This window comes from Neopsephotus bourkii, unplaced genomic scaffold (assembly GCF_033783945.1).
Source record: "Neopsephotus bourkii isolate Nb327-2 ecotype Australia unplaced genomic scaffold, CSIRO-AGI_Nbou_v1 NB_1749, whole genome shotgun sequence".
NCBI classification, from domain to species: Eukaryota; Metazoa; Chordata; class Aves; order Psittaciformes; family Psittacidae; genus Neopsephotus; species Neopsephotus bourkii.
The window spans coordinates 1132591-1159893 of NW_026902223.1; the positions used below are offsets into that span (position 1 = coordinate 1132591).

Below are 27303 nucleotides of genomic sequence, written 5' to 3' on the forward strand. Positions count from 1 at the left end.
GGTTCAGGTGCTCTTTATTGAGGGTGACCCCGCGCCGGGTCAGCCCCGCACCCCGACACCCGCGCACCCAGGGGAAAGCAAAGCGGGGGCCCTGCGCCGTGCCCGAGGCAGGGCTCGCACTGTCCTGGTGCAGGATGAGGCCGCTGCTATGAGCAGAGCACGGGGCAGCGCTGGAGCCGCACCCCGGAGGGTCAAGCCCTTGGGGCAATGCGAGCATCTGCCTGCCTCTGCCCGGCTCTGAAGGGCCCCAGCACCGGGGGGGGGAAAGAGCGCAGAAGGGACATGGGGGAAGGCACCACTTGTGGGGCGCAGCTCCCTCCCCAGGCCAAGGCCCATGGGTGCCCCAAGTTCTGTGTCTGCCCCTGCCCAGCCTCGCTCAGAGGGGGGACAAGCTGCTGCCCCAGAGAACACAGTGCTCTCTGCAGGGTGCCGTGGCACCCACAGGGAAGGGGCAGGATGGGGGGGGCACCCAGCCTGATGCCAAAGCATCTCCTGGTGCATGAGAATGTGTGCTACAGGAGCGGTGCCAAAACAAGAGCTGCCACATGTCCTGTGTCGAGGGGGAGCCCATCCTGCTCCGGCACAGGGCCGGGTCTGGCAGAGCCCCAGTCTGGCCCGGCACTCGCCCTGGGCTGGGTTGTGTGGAAGCAGCTGGGACCTGGGCACCCGCAGGGACAGGGAAAGGGGAGCAAAGCTGCGGGCAGGGGGATGCCAAAGCCTCCCCATCACCTCCACCATGCACGGATGTGCTTTGGGCAGCACCTGGGGGGTCCCCAAGCCCCCAGGGCTCACCCAGAGCGGGCTGAGAGAGGGGCTGGGGGTGGTGGGGTGAAGGCTGAGGTTAAGCATTGGTTACCCAGCATCAAGATAAAGCCAGGGCGCCCGCTCCTGCTACGGGGCTGCCCCTCACAGGGGTGGGAAGGTGGGAAATGCTGGAGCCTGCCCCCCATGGGCTCCGCACCCCGGGAAGCTGAAGGGGAGCACAAGGGAGGGACAAGCACCACTGCTGCTGCCGGGGGGGTTGCTGTGTATTGGTTAGGTCCGCGGCAGGCTGCACATCTCGCAGTGGTCCGTGCCGGGCTGGTTCATGAAGGTGCAGTGCTGGCAGGCCCACATGGCCGCTGCTGCTGCGTGCGTCGAGCCGCCCATGGCCCCGTACTCCTGCAGTCCGGAGAGCGGGACCCCCACCGTGCCTGCGGGAGACAGAGCAAAGGGGAGATGCTGCCGGTGCCCTGGGGAAGCTCCAAGGTGCTGGCACCCCAGAGCCCATTCCCATTCGCTGCCTTCCTCCCTCCCAGTCTCCAGCAGCATCCGAGGTGGCTTGAGAGGACCAAGCCCAAGGGACACCGGACCCCCCCCCTCCCAGAGGGACCCCTTTTCTTACTGCAGAGCTGCTCGATGGTGGCCCACTGCTCTGATTTCTTCCAGGTCTGTGCCAGCTCCTCATTCTTGGTCCTCACAGCTTCCAGCAACAAGCTGATGCTGTCCTGGAAAGCGTAAGAGGGAAATCAAGCACTCCTGCAGGGCCCAGACTGATGCTGTGAGCAGGGTAAGTGCCTCCTGCCCTCCTCCACCAGCCACAGCAAGACACAACTGTGAGTCTGAGCTGCTTCAAAATGCCCTTTGGGTTGCCCTTGTGAGGTTCACAGCCAGGGGGCAAGATGCAAACTGTCCCTTCTGCCCCCCAACACTCAGAAACACCCTCAAACCCAAAGGCTTCCTTTGCCTCTCCTTAGAGGAGGTTATCACCAAACCAAGCTGCACTGCCCTGCACTGGACAGCATGTGGGTGCTGAGCCTGCCTGCACCCAGGGGTGCAGACCCACTGTGCTGGAGCAGCCCAGCCTGATCTCCAGCCACCCAGGGTCAGCCCTGCTGCCCCACACATGTCCTCGAAGGCTCTGGCAAAGACATGGCCCTGTCCTCTGGCATCCAGCAGTGCAGATGTGGAGCAGGGGCCCGGGCCAAGCGCCGGTGCCCAGCCAAGGACTCCATGGCCTCATGGATCTGGGGGCTCTGATCCCATCATCGTTCCGATAGGGATTTCTGATTCTGAGCTCCCTGAACAAACGTTCCCAGCTCCCAGAGCCGCAGCCAAGTTGGCTCTGGCCAGGCTGTGGCCATGTTCACAACCACCCCCGCTCGCTGCTCCGAGCTCCTTGTGCTCTAATCAGGGCTTTGGCTTCACTTTTAAACCTTGTCCCAGCAGCTCAGCTGGAAGGGGAGGTGTTGGGCCAGCAGCACACCCTGCCCTGCACCCATGGCTCTGTCACCTCCATGTGACAGCCCAGGAGGAGCAGAGGGCCCCGGTGATGCCGACACGAGCCGTTCCTCGCCGTTACGTACCCGCAGGGGCATGACCTCGTTCGTGACCAGGAAGAGGAGCAGATGGAAATCAGAAATGATGTCTAGGAAGATGGAGGAAGTATTCTGGGACAGATACGTGGCCAAGCTGTGGAAGTCCTGCAGAGAGGGGCAGCAATAAAGAGAAGTCACTTCCCACACGGTGTCTTTATTTTCCTATGCGGATTCACTCTGACTCTCCCGTCCATCCCCTCCTCTTTCTCTGCTCTTGAACCCTGGATGTCCTCAGCAAGGACCAAAGCCAACCTCTCCCAGAGCCACAGCAGGCACTGACCCCTTTCTCGTGATGACTCCTGGAGGAAGCCTCTGACACCTCTGGCACAGCCTCCTTAACAAACGAGCTGTTGCTGCTCTAAAGCAACTCAAGGTTTCTGTGTGCTGGCAACACCCAGAGAGCCTGGAGCCGTCCAGCACCTGCCTCTGCTCAGCCCCAGGGGCCTCTTGCAGGAAAAGGTCTCATAGAATCCCAGCCTGGTTTGGGTTGGAAGGGACCTTAAAGCTCCTCCAGCTCCAACCCCTGCCATGGGCAGGGACCCCTTCCACTGGAGCAGCTTGCTCCAAGCCCCTGTGTCCAACCTGGCCTTGAGCACTGCCAGGGATGGGGCAGCCACAGCTTCTCTGGGCACCCTGTGCCAGCGCCTCAGCACCCCCACAAGGAAGAGCTTCTGCCTCAGAGCCCATCTCAGTCTCCCCTTGGGCAGGTTCAAGCCATTCCCCTTACCTGGAAGCATTCCTTACCTGAGTTTCTCCCAGCACATCACGGTTCTCGATGGGGAATGGATTTTGAGAAATAGAAAATGTGTAGACTGGATCCTTGGGAAAAGTTGTAGTAATCTGTAACCCCAAGACAGGATGATCAGAGCGCTGGCACGAGGAGAGGCAAGGGGGATACGGGAAGCTCCTGATAGCCAAGAGCAGCCAGGAGATGGCAAGGGAACTGCAGCCAGGATCTTCTGATGGCTTTGAATGCTTAAAGTGAGATTCCAGCCAGCACACTCTGTAGCTCCTGGCCGTTGTTTCTAGTGGGGCTGGAGGGTGATGTACTGATGTCTCCTGAACACCAAGGGGTGAAGGGGAGAACACTGGCCCCGGAGTGACCAGGGGTCCAGGCTGCTCCATTTGGGGCTGGAATGGGTGCCAAGAAAACACCTTTGCACTTCACAGAACAGTCACCCTGTGCCAAAGGGATGAGACCAGGGCAACACATCATTGCTCACAAGGCAGTGTTCAGAGCAGCTTCTGATGTTTAAGCCAATCCTAATCCTGGGTGCCTTACGGTTTGGTGGCAGTTGCTGGGCTCTGTCAGCGAGGCCCTTTGCAAGCAGAGCTGCAGCAATACCTGCAGGAAAGCCTTTTTCCCCTTTAAAGAGACAAACCACAACGTTTCAGAAGTGCAACATCCCCGACTGCTCCCCCGTGCACGTTCCATCCATCTCCTTTCATCTTAATTACACCCCAGGTACCCGGAAACAGATGCTCTTGCTACTGGAGCAATGAATCTGCTGTGGTGCTGCCGAGCGGCACAAAGAGCCCCTTGTTCCGGACACACCACTTGTGTGTGACATCCCAGTGACACAAGTGACCTGGGATGAAGGATGAGCCGCCAGCATCCCACGGGGCACTGCCTGTGCCAGGGGCAGCTGCGCCCCACCAGTTGCTCCGGGTGGATTCACCCATCACTGGCACCACCTCCAGCAATGTCAGCTGGCATCCCAATTATCTGCTTCCCTTCCACAGCCTCCCTGCGAGCCAAAGGGCAGAGCCGTGCCCCGGGGCCTGGCTCAGGGGCAGGCAGAGCCTGGCTCCATCGGGAATTCCCTTCCCCAGGAACAGGCGTTTCTGTCCAACCAACCTGCTCTGCTGAGTCACTGAAGGGGATGGATTGTTAGACAGGACTGGAGATTCCTCATTAGCTCCCCGTGACGTGGTGCCCAGCACATGCATCCATGGGGCTTGGCTGCTCCCCCCTGTGTGGCTATGTGCCAGCTGGGATAACACCAAGCAGTGTTTTCCCAGGAAGCAAGCGCGTTCCCTGGCACCACACAGACCCCAAGTTGCTCTGGAACCACCCCAGAGCACACCTCAGTGCTCGAAATGCCTGGCAGCAGAGGGGAAAGGAGGGATATCTGTCGCATGAATCACCTCCAGTGCGAACTCAGAAGTGGGTTAAGAGCTTCCCTCCGCCCTGACCATCTCCTGCTGCAAGCAAACAAGTGCAAGGAATACTCACATCTATGATTAAGTACTCCACGGGGAGCGGGCGAGCCAGCTGTGTGATCTCGTTGCCAAACTTGTCTATGTCCTGGAAAATAAAGAGTCTGATTATTCCTCAGCATGGAAGTGAAGGCAACGGGATCCTGTCCTGCAGACACCCACCCAGGAGCCTGGGATCCTCGCCTTGGGCAGATCTAAGGGTGCAGAGAGGAACCTGTTCCCAAGCCCCCACAGCTTCTGGGGGCTGGAGAGCTCTGCATCTCCATAAGGAGGACATGAGCATGGTCACAACCCACCTGGCTCTGCTTGCATCAGCACCAGGGAGGTGCCTGGCACCACTGCAGATGCTGCTTTAAGGCGCAGGGTGTCTCAGGAGGGAGGGACAGCACCCCTCCGCCAAGGCAAACCTGAGTCTGCAGAACCGGTTGCGAGTCTCTCCCTTGGGAGGTGGAAATCCCAGTCCCCTGTCTCACCCCCAGCCTGAAGAACCAGCCCATCACAAGGCACAGACTTGTTTTGCTCTGCCAGGCGCATTGAAAGTAAAGTTTAATTACGGAGAGGAACGGCCAGCATATGTTCATTAATCACGGGGTGACAATTAGACGTGATTGATGTCAAGCACGCCGAGTTCAAACACGGCGCCGCAAATAAATTCCTGAGAACTGACACTTTTCATTAAAGATTCTCTACGAGGGGGTTTGATTCCCTACCTAAATCATCACTTAACGTGTTATAAATCATTCACCCAGCCCCACATAAATCACACGCCCATCATTCCCAAGCAAGGGCCTTACACTGAAGTTTGCAGCTTGGAAGCCCCTGATACATCCATGGAGGGCTGTGACCCCCCCCCAAGCAGGGTTTGGAGCAGCATTCCCGGGATGAGCCTCCCTGCATCCGTGTTTTCTCCCATCACTCCCCCGCTATCAGCACTGCTGCCTTACCTTGGTATTTACACAGCACAGGTATGCTCCCGGTGCACCCTGACACAGCCCAGCAGGCTCCGGCACGCTGCTCCCCTCCAGGCAGCATCCCCCCTTGCCCAAACCTCCTCGGTCCCCAGGAACCGTTCCCCTTGTTAACAATCTACCTTCCACTCTTTGAAGAGCAGCCCCGATAAGGATCTTTTCCTCCTTGAACATGACAGCTTGTTGGCCCTGTGGTGATGGCAGCTACGAGGCGGGTGGCTCCTGGCCTCAGATCTCCCTGCCTCTGACAGGAGCAGGAGGAGACGTGGAGCCTTCGCAGGGAGATCACAGGAGCTGAAAGCTAAACCCTGCTCCTAGATCACCGCGATACCGCAAAGAGGCAGGAATCAAATCCAATCAGACCCAAGCGGCTTCCCAAACACAAGCCTGCCCCGGCAAGAAGGAACCTGCAACAACTCACCCGTAATGAGCCCATCTGGAATTCGTTTTCAAATCTAATTAAGTTCTAATATGCAGAAACGTTTTCCCAGCACCTGTTCGCTTTAATCTCTGCCTCTGGGGGGTTTCCATGTTAAATGCCTTCTTCTGAATGTCATGCTGCTGAGTGACGCCTCCAGACGGGCGCTGGGGCTGTGAGCACCAAACTGGAACCTCATCCCCTCTACTCCCTGTCCCTCCTCAGCCAGAGCCCCCCTCAACGCCAGCGCTTCTCCTCCAACCCCCATAACACCATTTTATTAGGCAATTACGTTTTAAAGGCCTTAACAAACGTCAAGCTGGGGGAAAGACATCTTCATCCTGAACTCAGCACTCACCAGGGCCCCAGAGTGCCTCTTGGCATGTTATTGCTGAGACCCGCAAGCCATGAACGCCCAGAAGCAACGACTCCAAAGGGAGGCCAGGAAGAGGTTCACGAAGGCGCAAGTATTTGGTTCCTGGACCAAAATCAAGCAGCAAAGCCTGGAGGATCTGGACAATGAATCATCCTGAAGACAGGAGCAAGCTGGAGGTTGCATCAGGCGCTGTGAACAGAGCCTTGCGAACCACTGTTTGGAGGCAGGAGCTGCAAACGGAGGAGGTCAAACAGGGGGAAGATGGGATGCTCCCGCAGGGAATGCAGGATGCACTGCACAGCCCTGCAGCTCTGGGATGGCTGCAGTGGGACAGGCTGCGGGGTGGCCTCGGGTTTGTGATCTGAGCAAGGCGCCTGGGTGGCTTCAGTTAAGAGGGAGGCTCTGGCCCCATATCCCAGGGCTGGATGGCTGTTAGCATCCCACACCATCAGCATCCCACGCTGGACTCGCCCTGCTGAAGGCACCGTGGAGCTGAGCAGCTCTCTGTCCTTCCTGTGCGTTCATAAAGCTCAACCCCACTGATTCCAAGAGCTTTACCTGCCAGCCCTGCCCCTTTGCACACATCCAGCAGCTGACACAGAAATGAAGCAACTTTCATAAGAGCAATAGGTCAGTGAGAGTTGAAACCCTTCTCAGGAGACTCCTCATGAGCTAATCAAGCATCCTCCTCCCCAGAGCAGCTGGGACATTTAAGGCTAAGGCGGCTTTTCCAGTCCAACACGAGGTGCTGGGAGGAGGCCAGGCAGGGGAAGTCCTTCACTGTCAGTGAACCCTCCCTGCAGCCTGGCTCCGGTGCCTTCCCTGCAAGAGGATTTCAGAGCAAACAGGAGGAAGCAATGTGTGCCCCACTGGGGGCAGCCTGCCTCAGAGCTGCCTCTGCTCTCATCAAAGCAGTGCCCTGGTGCAGGGCTCACCCAGGGCCAGGTGGGACCACGCTTTGCAAGCTGCAAGCCAAGGCTCAGCCGCTGTAAATGCACAAAGCCCACGCTGGTCCCAGCGAGGGCAAAGGGCTCTTTCACAACACTGGTGCCATTGTAAAGGGCTTTCGTCTTACACCATCCCAAGGAAACTCAGGGGGATATTAGGGCAGCTGTAAAATGCAATTCGCTGCAAGGGTGACATCTCCATGTCTGCACTAAGCCGACACAAATACCTGTGATAAGAGACAAAGCCAGTCCCAAAATCCAATTATCCAAGTGTTTCAAAGGGTCTGTAAAACGCAGCCAATCTCCTCAACTTCAGCTCTGAATAATCAACCCAGGGCTTGGAAGGTACCTTCTTAGTGAAACCAGAATCAATACCATTAGCTTCTAGACCCAGATGGACAAAGGAGACCACTCGAGGGTAGAAGACAGGGAATGGGAAATGCTCGTATGTGGCATTCAGACAGGCTCTGCCTCATCCAGCTGAGAAACAGGGTGCAGTGGGCACTGCAGCACTGTTGTCTTTACTCACAGAGAGCAGTTACTCTGACCTGTGTCTGTGTCTCGACAGGAACGACTCCTTCCTGAGCTTCATTGCATTGAACTCGCCGAGCTGTGCTGGTTGTGCAACGCTCAGATGGGGCACAGCGATGCTGCACAACCAGGGGCCAGGGGGATGGCTTCTTCCATCTTCCCTGGGGAGGCACCTCAGAGCAAAGGAACTTGTACTCACAGTCCCCAGAGGCCTCAGGGTCCATGCTGGAGCAGCACTCCAGCCCTCCCGAGGCAGGCAAGCATCAGCCGCATGCAGAAAGCACACACTGCCAGTTCCACGGGGGTGGCTCCTCCAAGCAGCAGGGCCAGGGGCCAACATAAAGAGAATGGTAAAGAAATACAGGAATCACAAGGGGAAGCCTCAGGAAGAACGCAACGCCTCGGCTCCCGAGGCAGGCCAGCACCGGTGCCATCGGCTCTGCTCTTTCCATGGAAGAACAGCCCATCACACACGAGGTGAGTCACTCAGGCAGGAGCAGCTGCAGCCCCACAGGATGGGGTAGCTCTTGCTCCCGCCCCACAGACACAAAACAAGGTCCAAGCCATGGAAAAGGAGCTCTCTGACCACGGACACCGCTTCTGCCGTGCAGGGAAGTCCTGAGGCTGCAGCTCCTGCCTGCAGCACGGGCCCTCGCCCCCTCGTGTGCCTGCAGCGATGCCAATCCAAGCGCATCTCTGACACTCATCACTGAAACAACACCACCTACTGCAGAGGCATGAGACATCTTTGAGCATGATCAAAGCACAGTTGCTGGCTTACCCCTCACTAGAGATGCAGCCAGCAGCACCTCCTCCTAGTCCTATTTGCAAAGCCGAAGCTGAACCCGCTGTGCTGCCCTGCTGCAGACAGATAGGAGGGTTCAGAAGAGCTCACATCTGGATGCACAGTTGCTCTATAAATATACCCACACTTACACAAAACACTGCCCTTCTGGTTCTCATCCAACAGCTCCTTTCATCCTAAAGGGCTTTCCAAATGAATACTTGCACATTACACAGAAGTATATGTATGCACTTCTCTCTTTAGCACTGATAGCTTCTGAGCGCGAGACAAAACACAGCAACTCCTCCAAAGTGCAGCTTTCAACCCAAGCTGTTTGGGCAGCCAGCACAGAGGGGACCTCCCCAGTGAGGACTGGGGGCTCAGCTCCTGCAGTTTCAGCAGGGAAATAGGGAGCAGGGTGCTGGACCTTGAGCCGTCTGCTCCCTGCTGTGAGGCCAAGCGCTCGACTCCTGCTCCTCACACTGCACTTGACCAAGGCTTTGACACCATCGCTGTCACCAACCCAGTACCGATGAGGTAGTGTCTCTGACCTCAAGCCTTGCACATTCAATGAGACCCCAAAGGTTTTCCACGCCAGCAGTGACTAAGCTTTCCGTTGATTTAAGAACATTCCAAAATTAAGAGATCCTCCAGCCAAACACGTTTAAGGCTGAAGGAGAGGTCCACTCGGCCCTCAGCAGTTATGGATATGAGTTATAAAACATATGAAATAAGCTGCAGCCCGACCCAGTGCATGTGTGCTGCATGGAAATTTCCACACAAGGCTGCAACCATCACTTCCCATTCTGTTTATCTCCCAGATTCCAAATGGGAGTGAAGCCTGTATGGGAACACCCACTGCTCCCAGCACCCCGGGTGGCCCACATGTGGGACACAGACTACGGGACCTCCTGCAAGGCTGCGCCCCGAGTGTGGCACAGTGTGGGCTCCTCCGAGCAGGACCAGAGCACGCCAGCAGTGATCTCATCTTCACAGCCAGGGCCAAGCCTTGCACAACGGAGCTCTGCTGCATCTCAATCGGACCTGGCTTATCAGCTCCTGAGAGCTGCCTGTGTGCAAAGGGAAGAGGCACAGATTCCATCCAGCTTTCCTCTCTAGTGTTGAAATTAGCCAACGGGTGTTCCTCTTTATTACTGGGTGTTAAGGGGTGGAATGGAGTCTCCCAAACTAATTCACCCAGGCCAGCGTTTCAGATTGAGGGCACCCAAGAGTGTTTTGACCAGCTCCATTTCTGTTGCTGGTGCACAGTAGGCTCATTTCAGTCACCCCAAGTGAAGGCAGCTTTGCTTATCCCATGCTCCTTCATGGACAGCTTTAATACAGGCAGCAGGAGCACGCTGTGAATATCACAGAGACAAGGAGGAGATAACCAGCTCGGGTGATGGATGGCTAATTAGCTGGCCAACAGCACCATTAATTAATTCCTCTGTCCCTGCTCACAGGGCACCAGCATACACACGTGTGAGAAGCGGTGCCATTAGCCTCTGCAGAGCTCCTGTCCCCAGGTTTCTAACTCGGCCCTGCAGATACAGGGGGGCTGAAGATCCCCAGGAACAACTGTCAGGGGAATAATGACAGTCCATTCATCACTAGCTGCTCTGAAAACCACAGCACACAGGTTACCAGCAGTGCTCCTGCAGGACACATCATGCAGGAGTGCTCTGCATCCACTCTGAGGGCACGGATCCCCCACTGCTCCTCAGGACCAGTTCATGGAGCTTAGTCTGACCCAAGGACTGGAGCACTGGCAGCCACCCCAGCACTCGAGGGGAAAGCTGGGGCACAACCCTTGCTCTGACAGCCTTTGCACCTTCCTTCTGCCCCAGAGAAGCACGCACGAGGCTGGCCCTCCTCTTCCTGCATCTGTTTTCTGCTGCATCTGCTGCCCAGTTGGTGCCTGTAAGCGTGTCACACACGAGCAAACCCCTGGCAGTGCAAAGGGACCCCACTGCTCCATTCCTGCGAGCACACATCATATGGCAGTGCAGCGGAGGAAGCTGAACTCAGCTGGGGATTAAAACCAACAGAGAGGCATGGCAAATACTGCCAGCACGTATAGAGGGGAGGTGAACTCAGAGCACTTGCTATGGGCTCGTGGTGGATCACTGCAGACCTCATTTAGAAGCTGGATGGCCAATGGCTACTGCTGGGCTGGGAACCATAACAGCACGTTTACGAGGGGGAAGTGGAGCTTATGCAATTACTCTGCAGACATGTGGTGAACGGTTACTACTGAAAATAGTTCAGACCTCAAAGACATCCTTTCCTGAGCTGGCCACGCTGATTTCCATACTGATTTCCAGACACGCAGCAGAGCTGGTTCTGCAGCTCCCCCCCTGCCCCAGGCACGCAGCTCTTACCTTATAGAACACATCAGGCACATACTGCTCGCTGCTGGACTCCTTGGCGTAGCCCAGCTCCGGTGCGTCTCGGCAGGGCAGCAAGCACTCATCCCGAACCAGAGCCATGCATTGATTGGAGACCTGGTACCCCTCGAAGTGGACCTGGTTGTCGGGACCACCTGGAAGAGAAGAGGCTGCTTACAAATCCCACCTAAGGAGTGATTTGTCCAGTGTTAACCCTGCGAGGCACAACCCCAGGAGCAACACTAAACACCGGGCTGTTGCTAACAGCAAAGAACCATGAGACGAAGCCCCTGGTGCTGCTGCATGGAAGGGTTTCTAGGCAAGAATCCCCTCTAAGCTCTACATTTATTAAGTAACACCCATTTTCACAGCCAGCCTAACAGGACAGACCCCTGCAGTGACAGCAAGAGCTCTCTGCCAGGAGCTTAAAGGTGAAGCTGCCCTTTCAGAAGGCTCCGGATAGCAACACCCTCCCGTTATCCTGTGGGTATCTCCTCCTTCTCAAAACAGAAACCAGACACACAGCTCCTAGGAGCCTGTTTCATTTCCAAGGAGCTGTGAGCCGCAGATTGAGGGCTGGTCACCGAAGAGATGTCAGGGATAAGAAGAAAAAGTGTTTTCTCAGCCTGTAATGGATGGCTCGGTGGAAATCTGACATGGAAAGTGGAAATTAAGCCCCTGGCTCACTGATAGATCACATGCTTGGCGCTTTAATTTGGGTAATGTAAGCAACATCAGGTCATATGTCAGTAGAACACAACTGGAAAGAGAAGATACAGACAGATGGTAGGAAAACGTTACTGTTTCCAAACCTAGGGAATTCAGGAGGGGATAGGAATTAATCCATGTCGAGGATTTAAAGGCAAAGTTGATGCAAACTATCCAAATGTATTTATACGGCACGAAACGAAGGAATCAAGTGTTTAAATAGAAACCTGATGGGCTGATTGAACAGAAGAGAATGAGATTATCTGGAACAGAAAAGAGGAAATATTCATTTTCTACCCTTTGATCTCCAACCTCAATCACTCTCTGCTCCAGAACAAACACTCCTAGAAATGAAACATAGACCCAGGCCCAGGCAAGGTCTGAACAAAGCTGGCCGTTGGCTTCTCAGTAAAGCACCTTGTTTAAACCCAGGAATAAGGAACACAAAGGGTGAGTGAGATACACATCTATCTGTAATGAAAGATGGATGCGCTGAGCAGTCTGGAATGCACGGGCAGCTGTCTGACTGCACGGGCCTCAACTCAAAGAGAGCTTTTCACTGGAAAAGGCTCCGGGAACACTTACAAAACCCGGGCTTGGAGCAGGCAATAGAACATCACACTTTCAGTTTTCACACTGGGTGCTGTTTGCAAGCCATGAGGTTTGGGTTTGGGGTTATTGCGTTAAACAGACCCAGAACCCAGCGTATCTGCTCCGGGGGAGTTTTAACTGAGCACATGTGTCACCCCGTGGCAGACTGAACCTCGAACACGACAACAACCAGCACACACCAACATCTCCCCTCGCAGCCTGGGTAGTGCACAGCGTTCCCCAGTGCCTCTGGAGGCTTGCTGTGAAATGGCTAATATCAGAGGAGACAAAGCAAAGCAGCTTTTGCAGCTTCTCTCTTTTATCCAGGCAAACGTGAAACGTTTCCACGTGCAGAAGAGCACAGCATCCTATGTAAGGGCTTCCCTGACAGCAACACAAGGGAGATAAAGGTCCTTCCTTCATGCTGAACCAGCCAGAGTTAACTCTCAGGCTCTGCATTCCCCTGCTGTTTTCAGGCAACAGTACTTGGAGCTTAAAGATTCAGACCAGAGAAGTGAGGAACGGTTATTCATTCCCCTGGCTGCAGGCAAAAAATGCTTTCTGGATCAGAGAGGTGGATGCTCCAAGTCTGACCCTCAATTAGGTTTCCTGCAGGGGACAGGGTAAATGATTGGAGAGAAGATAGCAGAAGGAATGAAGAAGTGGTTTACTTGCTAGAGCAGAGCAAAGCCCTTGTTAAACAGGACAGATGGGGACCGGGATGTCTGGTTCCTCCTGGCAGAGCTGTGTATTCTTCTATTAACAAGAGCTAATTCATGTGTAACCTGCAGAGCTGGGGCAAGCCCAGGCCAGTGAATACCTGTAGCCACAACCGTGACAAACTTGGATCCAAAATGCCCATCTGGAGAAAGGCGACAGATGTTGGGCTGCTGGTTCTGAAAGTTCCCAGCTGTGATGCACTCTTCTGCACTTAGATAATACGTGTCCTGAGGGAAGAGCAGCAATATCAATACCAAGGACAACGTGGTGGAGCCCAGGCCCATTTCCCTGGGCTGCAGCCAAAGGAAACTACCAACACCCCCAGAAAACATGCTTTCATAGAAAGCTGCTGCAGAGGCTGGGGAAGACATGCGGCGTGTCAGCTCCCCAGCCCTGAGCCTGGCTCCTGCCAGAGGGACTGCCTCACCTGTGCTTCCCCCCACCCCTGCACACCTCTGCTTTTCCTTTTAACAGGGTTTCATTTTCCAAACGGGGACGTCATTGATTTAGAGCGACAGGAAGCTGAGAAGGTCAAAGTGTGAGCTATATATATATCTCACAAAGCCCAGCCCAGAGGAACATCCTCTGACCGAGCCACTTTGGCTCAGTTTGCATCTCAAACCACCCCCATCACAGAATCATCTTTGAATCCCAGACTGGTTTGGGTTGGAAGGGATGTGAAAGCTCATCTGAAGTTTCTTAAACGAGGAGCACCATTTCCTAAAGCAGAGTGGCTGGAGGCAGCTTTGCATTCGAGATAAACAGCTTCAACCCCCTAACAGTGCTCTTCAAGCTCCTTTTCCTCCAGATGCTTCTAAAAACCAACCCCATTTCACAAGAACTCTATTCCCAGCATCACCTCCAGCCCTGCTCAGCACCCTGCTGGGCACAGCCAGCATTTAGCCATTACCACCCCTCAGCACCAGCAGCTCTCATTAGCTGCACGCTTGAACCTCACCTTGTTTCTGCTGTATCGAACAGTCCCTTTCCTTGTGTCTTCAGACACCAGATCAGTGAATATCCAGCCAACCTATAAGGAGCATTACAAGGAAAGTCACTTTAAGGGAAAAAAAAAACCCCAAACCCCAAACCAGAAGAGAGCTTATACATTTTCTCCTAGCAGGACAAGATGTTCTTGGCTCCTTGCACGGCCCTGCTGTAGCTGCCTGAAGGAAATGGCTCTCCCAGCTGTGCCGGGCTCATTTGAATCCCATTTCCAGGAGCAGCATGCCAGCTGGCCGGCCGGGGGCACCTGCAGCTTTATGTTTCACTATGGAATATTTGTGCATGGAAAGATCTGGAGGCTGCAAGAGGCCTCTCAGCCGCTACCTCCTCCCACCCACAGCAAAAAGCATTTCCTATTGAGCGTGGAGCGGGAGCGCCAGCAGATGACAAAGCAGCTCACATGATCTCATTTGGAAGCTCGGTCCCTAGAGAAGATAAAGCTCAAATGTTCCCGCTGGAGTATGATTCATTCCAAAGCGGCCTGCTCCCATCCAAAAACCACATTCCTGCTTGCTGCATTGTTTGCACCTAGGAGGATGGATGTGTACACACACACCGCTGCGTGAACCCTTCACACACGTGCTGGAGCCAGCTCTGATCGGCCCCCTCCTGCCCATTAACCCTTCAGAGGGTCAGATCCCAGCCAGCTCAAACCCCACACCCAGCACTCAGGTACGTGTTAAGTGATTGAGTTGACTGATTAAAAATACCTGCTGTGAGAAGCAGAGGAAAAGTGTGGAAATAAGTAACACACGCACAGGAGCTCTGCTTCAGACACTGGCAAAGGGCTGCAGATCTTATCGTGGAGAACAAAAGACCTCACCACAGCTGTTTATAGTCTGTTGTACCGAGGCTGTTCTGCTTTGTGTTTTCTTCAGCAAGCCAAATCTTGTTTGTGTACATCTCATTCCTGGCATTGGTGTGATACCAAAACAGGCAAATAATCAGGACAGGTTTGAGAGATGTCAGCAATGCCCTGGATCCCAGCAGCCATACGTCTGGGTTGGGTGGCTGGTGGGGAAGAGAGGGCTGAGGCTCAGCTGCTGGGGGGCCTGCACCCCGAAACAACACACAGATTGCCTGCATCAGCAGCATCAGGAGAACAGGACCCCACAGAGGAGAATAAAGCACACGCAAGAGCCTCTGCTCTGGAAGCAGAGCACAGATTGTGTCAAGAGGAAGAAACTCGGAAAGCAACTCCAGCTGCATCTGCACCAAATTAGCACTCACTGGGGAGATGCTACCAGGAACGGCCCCTATCTGAGGGGAAATAAAGGGGAAAATGGTGTTTCTGCTTCTCTGCTACTCCCTTTGATGTCGCTCATGACAGAGGACTGCTGACTTCAGCTGCACAGCCGGCATAGATGCTTGTGCTCAGGAAAACGCTCTTGGTTTGTTTTCCATACCTAAAAGCCTAAGAACTACCATCACAAACTACATTTCAGATACATCCAACGTTTTGGTTAACCCCCTGGGGCTGAAGGGAACCACCAAGGACTTTCCTCACTGCTACACCAAGACACACGAGATCCAACACCATGCAAACCTTTCTCAGCCCAAGCTTTGCCGCGATCTCATCCACAACCTCAGCTTTGGGATCTTCCAGGATCTCCAGGCTGTTCTGGGTACCAATCTGCAGCAGAGAAAAACAGGCTGGTGAGACACAACTGGAGAAAACATCATACACTTGGCCACTGTCAGGAGTGAGGCAGAAGGGAGGCAGAGGTCAAGGTTTCCCCTCCAACGTTACCACTGACCAGTTCCACCCCAGGGACCTCCTCTCCTCACAGGCCCATCCCACCGGAGCTCTTCAGCTGCTTTCAGCCTGTGTCAGGGTTTATGAATGAAACACTGAGCATTCACAAACAGGGCACTGCTGTTTCGGAGCACTTTGGAAAATGCAAGAGATTAAATCATTTTCCAAAGCTCTGTGTTCAACTGCCAGTTTCGCTGCTGCTTCATTTGTCTGCGTCTCTGAGCAGCAGAGAGGCAGGAATCTGGTGGATTCAAGAGCCCAGGCACAGGCTTTCCCCTCGTGCTCTGGAAAACACAACCCCATCTGGGTGTGTTTCAGAGGCAAGCTCTCGTGTGGGGAGATGCCGTGTCAAGAAGCACAGCAGGGGCTGCTTGCCAGGACAGCAAAAGCTTCCTTGCTCTTACCGTGCACAACTGAAAGCACATGAACTTCCAAAGCAGGAGCTTAACAGTGATGCTGAAACAACAGAGGGCTGGCTCTGCTCATATATACAGGTGTGTAGTGACAGGAAAAGGAGGAATGGCTTTAACCTGCCTGAGGGGAGACTGAGCTGAGCTCTTAGGCAGAAGCTCTTCCCTGTGAGGGTGCTGAGGCGCTGGCACAGGGTGCCCAGAGAAGCTGTGGCTGCCCCATCCCTGGCAGTGCTCAAGGCCAGGTTGGACACAGGGGCTTGGAGCAAGCTGCTCCAGTGGAAGGGGTCCCTGCCTGTGGCAGGGGCTGGAGCTGGACGAGCTTTAAGGTCCCTTCCAACCCAAACCATTCCATGACTCTACATGTGATCCATATTGGAGAGAAAGGAAGAACTCATAAAACTCTTGCAATTCTGCTCTCACACACACTCCTAAAGAGCCACTTGTTCCACTGATAAATCTGTTGCATCTCATTCTAACAGCCCTGCAGAAACCATCAAGAGGAAGAAAACATCCAACCCACCGCAGTACATTTGTACACAGTGACTGCACTTCGAGAAGTGACTTTGATCAGCACTGAAGATCCAGAAGGCAAACCCTCCTGCAAGCTGAGCCTTGGGCTGGGGGCAGAGTGGCTTTTTGCCTTTGCCATCTCCATTTGCAGCTCTCTAACACCACATTCAGCCTTTGGGCTCTTGGGAGGCCAGGCTCTCCGTGTGGAGCCGTGCACCATCTAGTGGGGACTCGGCTGCTCCGAGGCATCAAATCTCCTCCTCGGTGTCTCCATCACGGAGCAGACTGTATTTTTGTCTCATTAAACTGCTTCAAGTTTCCCAGAGAGCTCGTAAGGGTTTTTTTTTCCCTAGCAGACTTTGTTTTCAAGCTGTTGTGTATCACAGCCTTGGAAATCCACTAATCCAGGAAGTCTGAACGGTGAAATCCACTGCTCGGAAGTCACCCTTAGCTTTAAATCATCTGAACACAAAGTCACGTAAAAGAAAGTGTATAAATAACACAAAGCACACCTGGGTTTTAAAATCCTTCCAGTGGCAATAACTGACAGGGACATTAAAGACATAAATCCCATCACCTTTATCACGGGACTCCTGCTCATGGAGCTGCAGTTGGAAATACAGCAGGAAGTTTCCCCAGCACAGTGTTTCTGTGCTCCCTGTTTATGAGTGAAGATTGACTCCACGGGGCCCAGGTTTTACCTGTGGGGGTTCATAGATAGCAGCAACCTCAGCCCGGATGCCCAGGGGGATGTCTTTGTGCTCTGTGTACCGGCCATAGAGGTACCCGAGGTGTTGGTTCCCTGTCTTCCGCCAGAAGTCGAGGAAGCGATCTGCAATTGTGTGGTTCTCAAACATGATGTTGTCAACATGCCTGTATTTCTGTTTGACAAAGTTCAAGCGTCAGGCCATCCTACCACCGAAACCTTCCCGCTGCCCAGGACACACACCACCCCTCTGCAGCCTTCCCCTTTGGCACCACTGCCCTGCCCAGCAAGCAGAACCCGCCATGGGATGGAGCGTGGGGAAGCACTGAGCACCCCCTGAGCTTGGCTTCTTTCCTAGGGCCCTCTGCAACTAAAACCAGGCACTGATATTTAAGAGGAAACACAGAAAAGCGGTGGGTGGCCTTTTGAATCCCACGAGGAAAGAGTGGGGATCCATCAGCACAGGCGTCCTCCACGTCTAGAGGAAACTGCTGATCCAGGCACATTCTGGAGTCCTCTTCTGCAAGGACTAAAGACCTTAACAGCCACTTCCCAGCACCTGCCAATACTCAATACTGGCTGTTCTTGAAGCCCCCTCTCAGCTTTAGGCACAAGGCTCCTGCGAGCTCCATCTCACCTGTCTATTGAGAGTGATGGCGCTTGGCTGGCACTTTGTGCAGATGCCTTCTGGCCACGGAGGATGCCCTTCACAGCCTGACTTGATCTTACAGCTGATGTTCTCCAGGGCAACAAATTTCCCCCTGCAAGGAGGCAAAGAGGAGGCTGCTGTTACCACAGAGATGCTTTTGGGTCTCAAAAAACCCAAGTGGATCGCACTGAAGAGGATGCAGGGTAATGGGAAATGGGGCAGCAGCAATGCCTTGCATCTTCAGAGGATCTCAAAGCACCCTGCAAACTCCCACTGGGGAGTAACCTCTGCTGCCTACTTATTGTGGGAGGTCGAGAGGCTGATGTGTGGTCCCCAACTCAGCTCTTAAGCAGATAATTCGAGCAAGAGCAGAGATACAAAACTCATGGGACCCTGTTTAAATAATTCACGCAGCACAGGGGAAGTAATAGATTATACCACTAGGGCAAATTAGAGCTCCTTTCATGTGCAGGCTTCCTGCAAAGGGAAGCTCCCTTCAAATGGCTTGAGCTGCATCTCACAAAGCCATTAGAAAAATCCCAGTGGCATTTAGGAGTAGGAGGGAGGTTACACCTCTGTGTAACTCATCTAAGGGAGCTGCACTTCAGCACACAGGGGTTCCCTGCCAGTCCTGAAGGGACTTTAGATCCTTTGCTGTTCTTTTGGTGCTCCCTCTCTGCTCAGCACTTCCTGGCCTGTGTCACCAGTGTTCTCCACCCCCAAAAGGGTAGGACACCTCCTCCAGTTAGTGGGTGATGAACTATGGCACCACGACAGGCAAAGGTTTCACTAAGGACACACAGAGCATGGGACAGAGCAGAATCAGGCCCTGAGGAGTATCAGGCTCATCCTTCTGTCCTATTCACATTAGTAGGTAAGGAAAGCCGTTGATGAATCAAAGCTCCCCAGGCCCACCACAGTCTCAGTGCCTCTCCATGAGGTTTGAGACCCAGGCTTGGAATCATTATGGAACCTCCTTCCATCTGGCTTCCTCCCCCATCAGCAGCGTTTCCTGGAAGCAATTACACTGCCACAGCAAGAAAGAAAAGGAAAACACATTGGTTTTCCTGCTTTTCTTGCCCTTTTCTTTGCAACATGCTGTTTTCTCCTCGGTTTGCCATTCCCACAGCTGTACCCAACACTGCTCCAGTGAGACCTGTCTGTGCTTTCAGTTCTATTTTAAAAGGAAAAGAAGCTACAACAAGATTCCCTCAAACCCAGAGATTTTCTTACTTGTCTGCCCCTCCGGTCAGCTTCCTGATGTAGGCATGGAAGGACATGTGCTTCACAGGAGGTTCCAGATGGTTCAAATAATCCTCATCAAAAGGCTGCCAAACACACCACACAAAGCAAAGGCAGGTCAGACACCTGTCTGCTAACACACTGAGCACTGAGCAAATGGATGTTCTAGAGTCAACCCCTCTGCCTCTCAATATGGAAAGCATCAAGGAAGCTTAGGCTCATTTTCCAGGCAGCTACTACTGAGATACAAACAGTGAGGCTTTACAACAGCGAGGTTTAGTATCGCCTCCTACTTTTAGAACAGATTGGCTCCACAAATCACAATGAGCCTCAAAGGCAAAAGGCTTTTTCCCTTTCAATATCCAACAACAAACAAAGAGCCCAGCTGCTCAAACAGGGCCAAAGAACTTCCAGAGCACCCAGCGGGGGAACAGTCATCCTGGCTTGAGGGCTCTCTGCTTCGTGCCATAAATCACACAGCACATTTGTAGGTGTTACTAAAGCTGCCTTCAACGTGGTTGAACTGGGAAGTGCTGGGATCCATGGGAGGGGGTGAAACAAGCAGCTCCAGGCAGGGGACAAGAGGGAGGAAAACTGGAGCTTTTCTAAAGGCCTTTCTGCTAAACTCATCACTACAGAGAAGCAGAGCATGAACCAGAATGAACCCAGGGTCAGGAAGGCCTAGAGCTTTAGTGAGCCTGGATGTGAGCCAGCACCTCTGAGGGAGCACGCCAGGATCCTGACCCAGAGCTGCCACCCCTGCGTGGGCAGTGCTCCGAGGAAGAGCCTCCATCCTGGAGGAAGCTGAATGCAGGAGGATGTGCTTTTGTCTGACTTCCTAGGGCACCTACCCAGGGCTCTTACCTCCAGTGGTACACAGTGCACACACTTCCCCAAGGGGCCGTGGCGACACCTTTGCAAAGAGAAAGAGAAGCAGCGTTAGATCTCATTTAACCATGGCAAATCAGACTGGTTTGGGGTGTAAGATCTACACAGACAGGCTCTGAGTGCCTGCCCACTGGGGAACATCACAGAGGGGTCACCACGAGATTAAAGCTTCGCTCTATGAGTCCCAGGTCAAGAGGCAGCCCTGCTCCCGCCTGTGCTGTGCTCCGTGCAGAGCCACGTGAAGCCCTGTCAGATCACAGCTTCTCAAGTTTTACAGCCCCGCACTGGGGCTGCTTTTCAATTCAAAGAATTCCAAACCTACGTCACGGGCTGGGCCTGGGTGGCTTTAACAAAGAGACAAGCAAAACGTTCAGCCTTTATCAGGCCCCAGAGGCTGGGGTGGAACAAACAGGGCAGCGTGTGTTTATCGGGCAGATAAAGACCTGCTGGGGGAAGTTATAAAGCAGAGGGGGAAACATCTCCTTTTGAGGTGATTGCTTTAAACCAACCCCAAACCAATAAACCCTACCCCCCCCCTCTGCTTTAGGTCAGAGCTGGTTCCAAAGGAAGCCTCTGGAGAGGAGCACGGCGCTTGTAAAGGCAAAATGGATGAGATCCAGTTGCAGCATTGCTTTTAACAAAGTATTGTGGCAGATAATGTACATAAAGGACCTCTAAAGGCTGCTAATGCACTCAGCTGAGCGCCAGCATCCCTTCATGTTTAGATTGATACGCACTCCCAAATACAGGAACAAGCCCAGACACACTCTTTTTATCATAAATATCCACCACTGTGCTCTGGCTCCCTGCTAAGAACAACACCTTCATTTATTGTGCTGAAAATGTGGTCAAGTTAAAGGCAGGTTTTGTGCCATGGAGTGCTGGGGTTTTGCCTTGATTGTTTCAATAATGTGACACTTCCCTCATCTATCATCAGCCTGAAAAGGCTCCATAGCATTTGCCACGTAAAGGCTGCGTCTCTCCCCAGTTCCTTGCTGCTGCAGCACTAAAGATAAACCAGATGGAAGACAACACCACGGGAAGGGAGAGCTCTTCTGGTACAGAAAGAATTCCTGCTTGCCTTTAAAACCTTCACTCGAGCCCTTTCAGTTGCCCTGCAGGGGGGTCCAGCCCCAAGCCCATACCAGAGTAAGACATCGAGCCAGCACCCAGGGACGTTATTAAAGCAGTAAACCCCAGTTCTGCAGACAGAGGACACTGTAGCAGCATCAGTGCAGGTTTAGGCTGGTATTAACTCCCATTGTGTTCTTACCTCTACAAAAACCACAAGCTGCTCTGTTTACCCAAGCCTCTTGCAGCTCAGAGCCCTGGCAAAGCCAGGCTGTGTTGTTTGGCTGCGAGCAAAATGGACTCCCTGGTTCCACACAAAGGTTAGAAAGGCACGTGATGGAAAGGAAGCCAAAAACTAAGCAGGCAGAGACCCAAGTCTCACTTCCACATCTTTACCACTTGATACTCCCACTCATCCCTTTTCCTTCTGTGTTTTTCCTTTATCAGGAGTGGCTGGATCTTAAGATCCTGTGTTCCTGCTTGGGACATCAGGTAAGGCACCACCTTAAGACTGATGTGTGGCTATGTTGGTTCTGCCCAAGCAGGGGGAGACTGCAGTGACCAGAAAAGGCAACACTGCCTCCTGACAGAGGATTTAGGAAGCAAATCTGACCCTGATGCTCACTCAGCACCGGGTGCGAGCTGCATATTGACACCATATGGGACAGAAGCTGCTGTGGACAGCAGGCCCCTGCTTCCTAAGCACTGTACCACCCACAGAGCACAACCTCCTGTTACTACACAGCACCGGCTGCTGGGACGACCCGGGAAGGACTCAAAGGATTCATTTTAATCCCAAGAACTCCAGTGTTTTAGGAGCACAAACCATATGATCCCAAGTCCCATAGCAGGGGCCACCTTGACCAGAACAATGGATGCTCAAAATGAGTCCTTCCTGGCAAAGACCCTGGGATTTTGGTATCTGCTTCCTTCCTTCACCAGAGCTTGATTTAACCTCCCAGGACAATGACAAGGGCTGTTTTTCCTTGTGAACATTCCAAAGGCAGCAGTGCAGGGGGCAGGTCCTGTAGTACATTTCCTGGCTGCTTGGCTACAAGCTCTGGTGAGGCCCAGATGCATCAGCAGAAGCAAACTGGAGCCGTACTCACAGCTGCTGGTCTCGGTTCCGGTAAATCTTGCCATCCTGTTTGATCAGATACTGGTCGATCTCATCTTCCACCACCTGAGGGGCCCCCATGGGCCGCAAGCTTTGGGAGACAGAGGTGTCCATGGTCTCTGAGGAGGAGCCAGCCGGGCTCGAGGGGTAGAGGAACAGCATGTCACCATGCCTGTAGGTGTGGGAAACAACACATGGGTATCAGGAGATGCTTCTGGGTAGCAAACCTCCCAGACCATAGAGAGCACATAATTTATCACAAACTGTATCACAGAATCACATATGGTAACATATAAACTTATATAGACTAATAAACACACATAAACTAATCATAGAATCCGAGACTGGTTTGTGTTGGAAATGACCTTAAAGCTCCTCCAGCTCCAACCCCTGCCACCAGAGCAGCTTGCTCCAAGCCCTCTCCAGCCTGGCCTTGAGCACTGCCAGGGATGGGTAAAGATGGAGAAAAAGGCAACAGGAGGATATGAAGAGAAGTAACAGCTCCAGCAGGAAAAAAGAGCTCCTGTGGATCCTGTGCCCATCAAGTCACAGCCTTCCCGAGGCAGCTGCCAGCACTGACACATTCAAGTGACAAGTTGCAAGCGGTGGTAACAGCTCCTGTATTTTTAACCAGTTTAATGTTACTCTTGACACCAACAGAATGAAAACATTCCCAGCAAACATGAGGCAACTGCACCATTGGCACCACTCATCCCAGCTCCAGGACTGTCAGACCCTGGCATCGACGCAGAGCAAAAGGGGAGTGGAAAGGGGGGATGCTGCAGGCTGGGAGAGCAAACAGAGGGCTTGGTGCTGCCTCACCACCAAACACACCACCAGAAGTGACCTAAGAAACGGCTGCTGCAGCCTCACACGTTGTCAGTTTGATCACCCCCCATTTCACATCAAACTTGTCCCTTCAAGGAGCTGGCAAGAGACAGCCAAAAGCTTGGCACTGCTGCAAGGTGACGTGGCTGCTGCTGCCCTGCGCCCCCCTGCACCCACTGTGCTGCCCCCACACTCACTTGATCTTCAGCAAGTTGAGGGATTTGTTTTGTGCTGCTGTGATCTCGCCTGTCCTGTTTCTGTTGGTGTACACGGAAAAGCCATTATTCCTGAAGCCAAATTCTTTTGCAACCTGAAAGAGAGACAAGAAATGACACGGTTGAAGGCGCCTCGCACCCCTGGATGGATGCTGAAAGCTGCTTAGAGTGCTAAATCCAGGGAACTCCTATTGCAAAACTTGAGCTGAATTCATCTGCATTTCTGAAGGGCAGAGGATAACCAAGGAAAACAGAAACACTGAGTAACACAAGAGATCTATTTTAAAAAGGAACTGAAACAGAACACGTCTCTCACTCACACAATGCAAACGCAGCACTTTATCTAAATCCAGGCAAGTGCTGTCATGACTGCAAGGGGGAAACTCTCTCCTCATTACCCCAAGTCTCTTGCTCAGCCTTGCCAAGTCATCCTCACCTTCCTGTGACCACAACTCCTCCATCCAGAGCTTCACCTCTGAGCATCTCTTGCCCTCATCTCCTAGTTGTTCTCACCTCCCTCTGCTCTCACCCACCAGATGCTACATGGGTTTCACTCAGGCTCTTCCCGCTGTTCTCCCTTCTGTTTTTCCTCATTTACCTCTTTCTCCCAATGGAACTCCCCCTCACAACAGCCACCTCTCAGGCCCAGGCAGGTTTTTCCCTGCTCATCCTCTCACCAGTTCACTTTAAGGCTGTTTTACTCTTGCTCAGCCAAACACCTCTTCACAGCAACAGCAATTCTTACACTGGGCCACTTAAAGACAACATCAGGCTCCAAGGGCTGTTAAAAGTTTCTCTAGATGACAAATTGCATCTGAAACGCTCAAGTGAGCAGCCTTGCTTTGCATCTAGAACATCTCCCTGTGGCTTTGCTGGGGCTCACGGGCAGTGACTGCACACAGGCCCAGCCTCAGGAGCCACAAGCAGAGAGCAAAGCCATGGAAAGCATCTTCTCCATCTGAATCAAACAGTCCCTTGCCAGGATTCACTTCGTTTTGGGGAGACAAACCCCCCAGTACGTTACCAAGAGGCACGAGGCAGTTCCTCCCTCATTCCAACCTGCACACACCCCAGAGCTCACGTTGCAGTGCTCTCACCAAGGAGGTGCTGTACAAGACAAGATAACCGAGCCCTTCACTCTGATTTCTTCCTTCTTTTGTGGCTTCTCTGGAGTCAAGGGGGAGATCCAAGCTAATTGCCAGCACAGAAGCAGCAACCCGATGCTGTTTTAATTGCAGCTAAGTACAAACCCCACCATATGCATGAACATCTCAGTGTTACAATCCACAGCTATTAACATGTGCAGATCCTGGGGGGTAACGTTTGCAACTTTCCTCTTTCAAGCAAACCCTGTACCAGGAAGAAAAACCCACCCATGTCTTGTATTCAGCTCAGGAAGAGGACAGAGCTTTCCTCAGGCCAACAGGCAATGTCAGGGAGTGCTGATGCTTTTGTTCCAACCAAGTGGTTGCAGCAGGAGTGTTCCACACGGCCTCGGGTAATATGAACCCCTGAAAGCAGCAGCTTGTTTTGCACAGGGAGTCTGAAAGCTTTTCTTTCCTTGGGTGAAGCTGTTGAGGGATCGAGGGGTGGCTCTGACCCAGCCCTGAAATCCATCAGGATTTTCGCCTGCTCAGGTGAGGATTGATGTGATGGTCTGAGCCCAAGCATCAAACAGAGGCAATGACTCACAGAGAGCAGGAGGTTTCACTCTGTTCCCACTCCCCCTCGCAGGGGGGAAAGGAAATGGAGCTGACTGAAAGAAAGGCCCTTCAGGCACAGGAACACAAAGTGCTTCTCTTATAAAGCAAAGGAATCCTAATCTGACAGTTCCAGGTTAGAGCAGAGCTCCAGGAGGGAAGGAAACAGAACTGCTTGCTCCTGAACAGCAAACTTTAAACACTGAGCAGTTGAATCCAGACCAAAGAACAAGCCACAGCCAACTCCAGCACTTGTATGTTCTCCTCATCCCAGGGTGGAAATCCTTCCCAGCAGATGCCAGAGGCTCCCACATCACCTTAAGAACTTGCCTCCATTCCTTCCCTGCTCTCTCCAAAACCATACTGGAAAACCAGCAGCACACAAAGCACATTCAAATGTTATTTAAAGCATAAATCAAGCAGCTGAGTCTGACCTGAAAAGGCCAAAGGCTTCGACTATCAGCTTTCATAGAGTCACCAACTGGCTGGAAGGGACCTTAAAAGCTCCTCCAGCTCCAACCCCTTCCACTGGAGCAGCTTGCTCCAAGCCCCTGTGTCCAACCTGGCCTTGAGCACTGCCAGGGATGGGGCAGCCACAGCTTCTCTGGGCACCCTGTGCCAGCGCCTCAGCACCCTCACAGGGAAGAGCTTCTGCCTAAGAGCTCAGCTCAGTCTCCCCTTGGGCAGGTTCAAGCCATTCCCCTTGCCCTGTCCCTACATCCCTTGTCCCAAGCCCCTCTCCAGGTTCCCTGCAGCCCCTTCAGGCACTGGAGCTGCTCTACGCTTTCCTGTGTCCCTACCAGCCCCCGCTCCCATTTCTTTACAAGCCCCCTACCAACGTGCCCCACAAACCCATCCTGTCCCCCCGCAGAGCCCCCGGTACCTTCTTGAGGAACGTCGCCACCGTCTCCCGCTTCGTGGCCGTGATTCGCTTCACCCCCTCCGGCGACTGCACCCGGATGATCTGCGGGGGGAGGCCACTGCGGGTCAGTGCTGGGCCAGGGACAGAGCCCACCCTGCAGCAGCCTCCCCAGCATCCCCCCCGCTCCCAGCGCCCCTCTTCAGAACAGGGGGCAAGCACAAGGGAGGGTGGCACCGGCTGCACTCTGCACAGCACAGGGTGAGGTACCCACGATGCAGGAAGCTGGCACCAGGAAGAAACCGGCGCTGGTTTTGTTTGGGTCCGAGCTCTGAGCTCAGACGTGGAATTGAACTTCCAGGAGCGTGAATCAGAGGTTCCACGGGAGGGATTTACTGAGGGCCTGCGCACAGACACCGGTCTAACCGGTGCTCATGGGCACCTGAGCTCCTGTTTCGAGTGATGGGTGACTTCCATCGCTACTGAAGAGATGAGGGGAAGAGCCACAGGCTCAGGGTGCTCCTGGGACACAAAGCAGCAGCTGAGCTGGGACCTGGAGCGAGAAATGGGGAAAACCGGCACTTCTGGGGACAAAAGGCCGGGCACAACCCTTCACAAAGGGGCGAACATCAACGCCAATGTCCCCATGCTGCTGAGAGCTGGAGAAGTGACTTAAGCTGCCCTAAAGCTGCCCTAAAGCACGTTCACCTGCAGATGGGTTCTGCAGCGCCAGGCTCAGGCTGGCAGCGTGTGCTGGAAGGAGGGACACGGGAGGACACGGGGGGACACGGAGGCTGCGGTGTCCCGGCATTACCTCGCAGCGGCCCCTTTAACCCTCTGACTTCCAGCCCAGGAGCGAGCCCAGCGCCACGGGCACAGGACACCCTCACGGCACCGGGGAGCCCCTTCTCCAGCGCTACCGGCTCCCGGCCAGGACAGGGCCCCTTCCCCCGGGACCGCTGCTAACGGGGACCCGGCCTCACGGTCCCGAACCCCGCACGCTCCGAGGGGGCGCCGGGCCCGGACACCTCCACCCCCTGTGCGGGCCCCGGTGCGGGCTGAGCGCGGCCCGGCCCCGCCGCCCCACAGGAATCTGCTGCCTCATCGCCCCTCCCCCCGGCGCGGCCGCCCGGCCCCACTCACGATGGTCTCGGCCATGGCGCTGCCCCCCGGGCCCGGGCCCCGCCGCCACGTCCCGACACCGCCGCGGCCCTGCCCGGCCCTGCCCGCTCCGCTGCCTGCCCCTGCCCGCTGCAGGCCCGCCGCCTCCCGGGCCCGGCCCGCCGCCTGCGCCCGCTCCGCCCGAGCCCCGCACCCCGGCACTCGCGTTCCGCAGC

General features: G+C 54.1%; 2 protein-coding genes across 2 annotated transcripts in view; both read right to left on the bottom strand.

Annotated features, from left to right (window-relative positions):
• SLC38A10 (solute carrier family 38 member 10) overlaps nt 1-27303 on the bottom strand; it is a 129075-nt gene that overhangs the window by 88115 nt on the left and 13657 nt on the right. The window lies entirely within an intron of this gene.
• NPLOC4 (NPL4 homolog, ubiquitin recognition factor) lies at nt 1014-27255 on the bottom strand. Its single transcript, XM_061377292.1, has 17 exons — nt 27110-27255; nt 25991-26071; nt 23390-23502; nt 22357-22536; nt 20153-20201; nt 19280-19374; nt 18035-18158; nt 17393-17572; nt 15559-15645; nt 13966-14037; nt 13108-13234; nt 10983-11143; nt 4594-4665; nt 3102-3197; nt 2346-2462; nt 1385-1487; nt 1014-1193 (listed from the first exon to the last, which is right to left on the bottom strand). Exons 1-17 carry the CDS (start codon nt 27122-27124, stop codon nt 1036-1038), a joined length of 1830 nt encoding a protein of 609 aa, XP_061233276.1. The 5' UTR covers nt 27125-27255; the 3' UTR covers nt 1014-1035.